Genomic DNA, 8,610 nt, shown 5'->3' with positions numbered 1-8,610 from the left:
TATTGGTTTTTATGTAGCCACTACAAAATTTTATTTTGTCAATGTCTTTTTCAGGAACAATCACTGTTAAATTTTGTAGCTACCATTATTAGGTGATTCTGTCATTTTCTTGAAAGATGACTCCACTCCCTTGCCTTCTACTTTTTAAACATCTATTCTAATCAAAAGTTTAAATTATTGTAGATAAAGAATACTAAATGAGTATTTATCATCTTATTAGACATTTTGCGAAATGAATGACTAACTACTAGTGCTGATGGAACACTAGTATAAACTAGAGAAATGAAAACCTCATCCGAATTTCTTTTTTCTTTTTCTTTTTTGGGATCTTTTAACATTATAAAAATAAATACTCTCTGACATTATGATGAGAAATATTATTATATATGCCAAAAACTAGCTGAATAACCACATATGAAATTTGCTTCCCAAAATAATAAATCAGTTTATTCATTCTCTTATTTAAGATCCGTCCAATCACATTAATTGTGCTGATAGTGTGACCAAAGGTTTACAAAACATATGGCAAACAACAAAATTAATTGATCGAGACCACAAAATCAAACTCAATTTCTTTTCTTGTTCTACTGTTGATTTAGTCTGGATGCAAAACTCAAATGGCAGACTTCAATGTGTTTCCAATGTCAATAACAAATCGGTATCTAACATCAGCTTTGGCAAGCCGCTCCATCGCAGTATTCAAATAATCAATCGGGATAACCTCGATGTCAGCAGTTAAGTTGTGTTTGGCTGCAAAATCAATCATCTCTTGTGTCTCCTTCAGACCACCAATGTTACTGCCGGCTACTAACTTCCTTCCTGTGATTGCAAAATGAAAGGTTGTTAATTAATACACATTCATTCAGTTCAAATGCACAGCATATTAAGATCGTGAAGTTACGGTCACACACAAAATTTCTCTGCTTACCCATGAGCAGAGGAAAAACCGGAAGCTCAAGAGGCTTTTCCGGTGCACCAACCATTACAAGCTTTCCATGAGACTTCAACAAACCAATCAAAGGCAACAGAGGGTGGACTGCAGAAACTGTGTCAATGATACCATCTAGTGTGCCCATGGCAGCCTACAAAAAAGAAAAAAAAAAAACTTTAGGACATTCCACACACATGACAGTCCAATACTAGAAGTCATCACTACTAAGAAATACCCCATTAGATATCAGTGGAAAACCGATGTCTATTAGGTTTGCGACCGATAAGGGCAGACGTGATATCTAATGTACCTTATTTTCAATATCAGTTTTGGGCTGATGTCTATATCAAATTAGACATCCTATTTGTTAAATATCTGATATTGTTAATAAATAATATATATCGATTTTTCAAGTTTCCGCTATCTAAATGAACGGATTCTGATATGTAATATACTTTCAATATCATTATTTTTTCAAGAACTGACATTAAAAGGTATATTAAATATCTGTTTGGTCCTATTTTCCGATATTATAAACTCATCAAAAGCTATATTTGGTAGGTTGTTACATCACTTTTTTTATCAAAGCAATATATAATATTTTTAACACATCGAATTTATAACTAAAACCGATATATATGTACACATTAGATATCTGTTTGTTCGTTGTTTTAGATATTATAAGTCTCTTAAACATCATGTTTGAGTTAGAATGTGAAATAAAAATAACATTATATATCGGTGATATTTGTTATTTCGATGTATATACCTGTATAAATATCAGATTTAATACACATTAGATATCAGTATTTAACTGATATTGTAAATGTTTTTGAATTAAAAAAAATAAAATGGGTTGTTAGATATTAATTTTTCCTGCCAATTTGTGCAATTTAAATGCTTCCATAAATTTCATCCAACATTCTCATACATTTCCAACATTCAATTTCAACCCATATTCAAGTTAACAAAAAAGAATTACAAATCCCCTACAAGTAGGGATAACCATAATCCATATATAACCCCCTAAGCAACTTCAAAAATCTACACAAAATATAAGGCATATATGACTAGTTCTAAATTATGCACACCTATGACTAATTGACAATTATTATCCAAACCAATACAGATTTAATATAAGCAAAATTAAAAGGATTCATTTACATAGATAAAAGTTACCTAACTATACAGTAATATTCCTTAGTCCATAAAATTCTGAAGATTACTTCCACAGTTTTCATATCATGTCCTTTTATTGAGAGTGTAATACTTGGGGTCTCTTTCTTTAGCCTAGGGAGCTCAACTTCTTCAAAAGCCTGCAATTATTAAAAGAACTCATCACATTGGCACATTATCCACACATAGTTGAAAATTGTCATAGGACCAAAGCAGCTAGCAACACTAAAAAAACTTCTAACCACAACAAATGTATAACAAACTTATGATTGTATTTTATTCTCTTTATCACATATTTCAGTTAAAGAAATCATATAATAATTATAAAAAAAAAAAAAGACAGAACAAGCTAAAGGAATTTGAATGTGCACCAAACTAAAGGAATTGTCAAATAAAATAAACAAGCTAACCTCATCTTCGCTGAATTTATTAGCACTACACATCCTCTTAATTAAAGAGTTCACAATCAACTGTATATTTGATCAAAATAGCTAAATGAATGAAATTCATCAAACATTATTAATACCATAAATCAGTTCTAGACAACATCTAGAGTGATTCACGGAAAAAAAAAAAAAACCTACCAGCAGAATCAAGAAGAAGAGCCCTGATGTAGGACTATAATCAACATTAAAACTAAATTCAAGATCATTAGAACTTACTTAGTTTTTTAATTGAGGTAGTTCTTCATTAATTAATTGCCACAAAACCAACTGCAAACCAACAACACTAAAACCAATAGGTTCATGTAACACTCGAAATAGACAGAATATTGTATATTTACACACTAAGAGCTTCCATTGGACCAAACGATGATCTAAATTTTACACTAATACAGAGTAACAGAACTAACAATGTTTCATATGAACTTAGCATTTGTGCAATTTTCCATCCAACTTCAGAACTTCCAATTTGGGACGACCCTCTAGTTTATCAAATCCAGTAACTCATGGTCCAGACCAACGGCGCAACTTCAAATGACTGATTATTGTGCTCTATATTCCATTTAGATATATTTCTTCACATGTAGATTATCATATAGCTTGAAAAGTCTCATGCACACATTTAAGAAACACAAAAATGCCAAAATTAATATGATTATATGATCGTGTCAGCCATATTTTAGTATAATATGCATATGAACATACATATAAACTAGAAATCTAAGTAAAGAAGTAGAAGTAAATGCTCAATAAGATATTCAAGAAATCAAAGGATTGTCATCATATTCAATAAACTAAGAATGAATATTAGCAAGCTCACAACACAACTTTATCAAAGAAAAGAAGTTAAAAGACAAAATGTGTGAGCAATATGCTTGCTTTATCTGAAATCTATAGTTGAATACTTGAAAATCACTCCTTTTCTTGATTGGAAGAAGAATAGCATCATAGACAAAGTTTGATTATTGTGATTCCATTGAGTAAAATAACATGAATAAAATCAGTATCCACTTTTCGTTTTCCATTTTTCTATTTTAAACATTTACAAACCTCAACAATACAAAACCCATCTGAGGATATCAAATCATCACCAAATATAATCGTCCTAGTTACAATGCCTTATCAAAGAGTATTGCAGCATGGTTAATCAAAAGCATTTCTTTACCTACTCCCCTTCTTTGGAACAGATACCCCATCTTTGGACTTTTCACCTGCCATCCGCGAATGAATAAAAAGGTCCATACTTTTATTAAAGTGTCCCGATAATAATAGAAAAGTATTTTACTTATCCATAGCATGAAATGACATAATATGAAAGCAAAACACTAAGAACTGAAACTATCAAAACTGGAACAAAAGGCAACATAGAGTTCTTCAGATATGCTAACCTTCAGAATCAGTCTTCACCTTCTAATTGGGATTGATTGTTCCTCCTCGAACAAATGCCTTCGACCCGGGTGCATTATCCCCTTGAAATGACTCTACGGACTCGGCGTACAATCGAGCTGTTTCATCCTCCGCTCTCTAAATTCAAAGGCCAAAACAAAAGTAATATGTCAGTAAATCTCTCTTCCACAGAATCCCACCAGCTCTTGTTGTCCAATTTACTATCCTTGAGCATACAAACACACATTCTCATAGTGTTATTTTACAGTTAATTTTCAGTTGTCAAAATAAATCCAAACCCAGCATCATTTACTTAGTATTAACCATAAACCCAATTATGTTCATAGCCAGCATCAATCACAACCACTTACAAACAGAGTCTTTAAGCCAAATCGAAATTCATCATGGACTATTATGAAAACTCAAAATCGCAACAATAAAACAAAATGATACAAAGAATAAAATGACTAAACTTGGGATTCAGTACTAGTTCACTTTGGCAGGCTTCTTGTATAAACAGAATACAAATACAACACTTGCAAAGTAAGATAAACAGAATTTGTTTGGCATTACTACTGCAATTTTATTTTCCTCAAAAAATCTACAGATCAAAGCCTCTTATTTGATCTTCAGATCTACAAGCATATTAATACCCTCCTCTTTGATATGCAGATATGTGTTTTTGCTACTCAATGAATTTTGTGTGTGTGTGTGTGTGTGTTTTTTTTTTTTTTTATGAGAAACAGAAACCTTTCATTAAACAAATGAAAGAGTACAAAACAATGGACAAGAAGTCCACTAAAATGGAATAAGTATCCAGCAACTTGCATTTGCATTATTCTTGGTCGAGCACTTGAGCTTTATATAGGGAATTTGATTGATGATGCTGCACTGTAAGTGTTGTGTTGTGTGAGTGTGAGTGACTGACCTGTTTCTTTTTACGGGCAAGATACATGCCAAATGGTGCCAGCACATATTCTCAAGCTTATTGCTGCGTTCTCTGGTATTCCTTGTAGCTATCACTTGCATATATGCACCCACACCACACCCTCTGTTAATTCTTTCTTTCTTATTTTTTGGTTGAATTAGATTTTTGATTTTACACAAACCAAACAAGAGTTAATTAAAACAAACAGAGAAGGGCAAACTATTTAATATGTATAGCCAACAATATCACAACTACTCCAATTTAGTTTTATTCTTTGAATTAATTAAAGAATTCAATCAATTAGTTGATCATCTTGTGTGAGTTTGATTGACTCTGTCCTATTTCAATATTCAAATGCCTAGGAGACAATAATATCACAAGTCCATTTTACTTGTACTCTCTGAATTTAAGAATATATTCTGCCATATTGCAGGGGTAGGAAGAATGTTACCATCTTATTTTATGTTATTGCATGTTTTCTATAATTTGTAAACTAGTGGAGTAGTACCAAGATTTTTTGCCCCCCACAAATCTCAAGTATATGCTCATCACTCATCTCACATCCCCATCCTCATCTCCTTTGTTGCTGCCATGTTTGTTATTCACAATATCCTCTCTAATTCGTTTCCACACAAAATGCTTTAAATCTCATTCAAGGCAATCAAATATGACATCAACTGAGAAAAATTTAGTGCTTTTCTCTATGAAAAAAGAATGCATTATATATGGATGAAAACAATCAAACATATTTGTTCCCCAAAAGGTTTTGCAGGACATGTGAGATTTTGAGGGCCACAAACAATAAATGAATGATAAAGTTAGCACGGGAGATGTATAAGCTTTATGAATTACAAAAATGAGCAATACAAAAGTTAGGAGCCCTAAGAAGAATACATCAACTGCCATACCACAGCCCCTTCATCATAAACTCCTCATCCCTATAACACTGATTCTCCCCAATCTGAGAATATTATAGAAAAATATAACTCTCTAACAAGTCTCTACTAACAAGTTAATCTCAATGCGAAATCGAGTTAATCTCATATGAACACCAGAAATAAAAAAGGAGTTCTTACCTTCAGTCAGTGACTTTCTGTCGAGAATCCCAAAACAAGATCCTTCAACTTCCTCAAATACCACTCGGAAAAACTGGACATTAACTCAGAAACGTTAGACTCCTAATGAAATTGTTCTAAGCAAATACAAGAAAACAAAAATAATAAAATCCCATTTAGTTCTGGGAGCGTATGAAACAGAAAAAAACAAAAAGATTAAATAAAATAATTTCAATGGAAAGAGAAAGATAGGTACCTTCCGAGGTGGTTGCTCATTAAATAGGAATATTTGGCAAGAACGATGGTCTGAAGGGCGAGTCGTAGGATATGCTCTCGGCAGTCGATGGCTTCGTTCTGGGTAGAGACGGCGCGCCGCTGCCGGGATTTGAACCCCATTCTTTGTCCATATCGATCTTCTCAGTTCTCACTTGCTAATTTAAAGAAGCAAATGAAGCATTAAATTCATAGAAAATTAACCCCTAATTTGAAGAAACAAATGCACCATATCCCTAATTTCAGGAAGTATACAAACTTAAGAAATCCCTAATTTGAAAAAAAACCTAAATAATAGAAAATCCCAATTTTTAAACCCTAATTTCAGTAAAGAGAGAAGAGAACAGAGAAAAAGAGAGAACCCAGGATGGGATAGAGAAAAGATCGATGACAGAGAGAAAGAGAGAACCCAACTTACATTTTGGCTGCAACCCATGACGATGAGCGAGGCAGAGAGAGCACTTGAGGGTCGGCGCCGTCGCCAAAGTTAACCACGCGACGGCGACAACGACTGTGAGAACGAAGGGTGGGTGAGAGGGAGAGAGAGAGAGAGAGAGAGAGAGAGAGAGAGAGAGAGAGAGCGCTCGGGCTGAGAGGAAGTGCTGAGAGCCTGAGAGTGTTTCTGTGTTTGTGTTTGAGATGGGAGTATCGGGTCTAAGTCTAAGTCAAAACCTTTAAGTTGTTCTAAAAATTTATAATATCAATTTTTAAAAAATTGATATCTTTCTAGTGATATGTAATGGGGTATTTCCTAGTAGTGCATATATATCATCAAGAAATTAAACTTGGACAAATAATGACCTGCATCTGATCTTGGTCACGACTGACCACAAATGAATCAGCACCAAGGTGTTTGATAGCTTCTTCCTTCTTATTAGGGGAGGTACTAATGACTGTAACCTTAACCCCCATAGCCTTAGCAAACTTGACAGCTACATGGCCTAGACCACCTAAGCCAACCACACCCACATGCATACCGGGTTTGTCAAGTCCAAAATATTTCAAAGGGCTGTAAGTTGTAATCCCAGCACACAGTAGAGGAGCAGCAGCATCAAGTGGCAGGTTGTCTGGGATACGTATGACGAAGTGCTCGTCGGCCACCATGACGTCAGAGTAACCGCCATATGTGGTGGTTCCGTCGTGGTACTTGGCACCATAGGTGAGTATGAATTTGGGGCAGTAATTGTCCAAATTGTTGGCACAGTTATCACAGGATTGACATGATCCCACCAAGCACCCAACACCGACCTTGTCCCCAACTTTGAATTTTTCTACTTTGCTGCCTACCTCTGTCACTTCACCAACAATCTCATGCCTGCATGATTCAAAATATTAGGTGCATAGGATGATCGAGCTAAAGAAATTACTCAAAATGTTTAATGGATTTGATATGAAGATGTCTACCCGGGAACCAGAGGATAGGTAGACAAACCCCATTCATTCTTCACCATGTGAAGGTCCGAATGGCAGATTCCGCAGTATAATACTTTGAAGGTCACATCTTTCACTCCCGTTTCTCTGCCACCAAATTAGTTCCGTCAATTTTGGAGACCAAATGAAAAACAGATACCCAGAAAAGAATAAATAAATAAATAAATAAAGAATTAGATTGAGAAAATGGAATGATTAATTAATTATAACCTTCTTGAGAATTTGAAGGGAGAGAGAACACCAGATGAATCTCTGGCAGCCCATCCAAAGGCCTTCTTGGGGTGTTCTTGCTCTGGAGATTTCGCCATTTTCTCAGCTTAATATAGAGTGAGAGTGTAATTAAGAGTGTGAGAGTAATTAAGAGTGAGTGTTGCAATTGTTAGGGAGTTGATGCCACATATTTATATATAGAAAGAGGTTTCGGTCCCCTGTGCTGGGCTGACGCATTGGATGAGCGAATGGTGAGCCAAAGAGCGCATTAAATTTCTTTCTTGGGTGACCAGACAAAACTTTCCCGAGAAAAGTTCACACTTGAAAGAGGTATTCACAATGTGTACGTAGGAGCCTACATCACATCTTCAATCTTAAAGTGCTACTTTTTCTGGGATCATTGTGAAAGACAATGCTGTTGTTGTCAACTATATTATATATATATATATATGTGGCCTCCGATATAATATATGCATGCTATTGCTACCACTAATTAAAAACCTTGACTAACAAAAGGTCGTTAATAACTATAAGTGAGCCCATCACACCATATGTCATACAATTTTTCTGTCGGTTAATCTCTCCCCCACTTGCCACCGCTGAAATTATTTCCAACATTTACACCCAAGCAACTGAACTTTTCATGCCATCTGGGGAAGTCGGCTTTGACCTCATTGAAGCTCTAAACATGCACGAATCTCAATCTGCTTCTACGTGCAATTTGCCTTATAAGGCATTGTTCAAATTCTCGACTCCTCCAGTCCACTTGGTTTGAAA

The 8,610-nt window shown here is 34.8% G+C and overlaps 1 protein-coding gene and 1 long non-coding RNA gene across 5 annotated transcripts; both read right to left on the bottom strand.

Annotated features, from left to right (window-relative positions):
* Nucleotides 1-420: 420 nt before the first annotated feature.
* LOC147284179 (putative mannitol dehydrogenase) lies at nt 421-7,989 on the bottom strand. Its single transcript, XM_086245394.1, has 5 exons — nt 7,834-7,989; nt 7,597-7,710; nt 6,994-7,507; nt 929-1,082; nt 421-819 (listed from the first exon to the last, which is right to left on the bottom strand). Exons 1-5 carry the CDS (start codon nt 7,929-7,931, stop codon nt 614-616), a joined length of 1,086 nt encoding a protein of 361 aa, XP_086101520.1. The 5' UTR covers nt 7,932-7,989; the 3' UTR covers nt 421-613.
* On the bottom strand, nt 1,910-6,985 carry LOC147284180 (uncharacterized). Of its 4 annotated transcripts, XR_015122464.1 has the most exons (7): nt 6,611-6,985; nt 6,176-6,350; nt 5,941-6,013; nt 4,865-5,004; nt 3,939-4,074; nt 3,716-3,761; nt 1,910-2,247 (listed from the first exon to the last, which is right to left on the bottom strand). It is a non-coding gene; the product is annotated as an uncharacterized LOC147284180 (long non-coding RNA). The 4 variants fall into 4 exon arrangements; XR_015122465.1 differs by lacking the exon at nt 4,865-5,004; XR_015122466.1 differs by lacking the exons at nt 4,865-5,004; nt 5,941-6,013; nt 6,176-6,350; nt 6,611-6,985 and adding an exon at nt 4,410-4,857.
* Nucleotides 7,990-8,610: the final 621 nt, after the last annotated feature.

Source organism: Dryas octopetala, chromosome 5 (genome assembly GCF_963921425.1).
Source record: "Dryas octopetala chromosome 5, drDryOcto1.1, whole genome shotgun sequence".
Lineage (NCBI taxonomy): Eukaryota > Viridiplantae > Streptophyta > Magnoliopsida > Rosales > Rosaceae > Dryas > Dryas octopetala.
Note: the sequence above shows the minus strand (reverse complement) of the source record. Positions and strands in the feature narration are given on the sequence as shown.

Coding starts and splice junctions, on each gene's coding strand:
- LOC147284179 (XM_086245394.1), bottom strand. CDS start 7,931: ATGGCGAAATCTCCAGAGCAAGAACACCCCAAGAAGGCCTTTGGATGG. Junction 7,711..7,833: donor CCCTTCAAATTCTCAAGAAG/GTTATAATTAAT, acceptor ATTTGGTGGCAG/AGAAACGGGAGTGAAAGATG. Junction 1,083..6,993: donor GTGACCAAGATCAGATGCAG/GTCATTATTTGT, acceptor TCTTTTTTGTAG/GCTGCCATGGGCACACTAGA.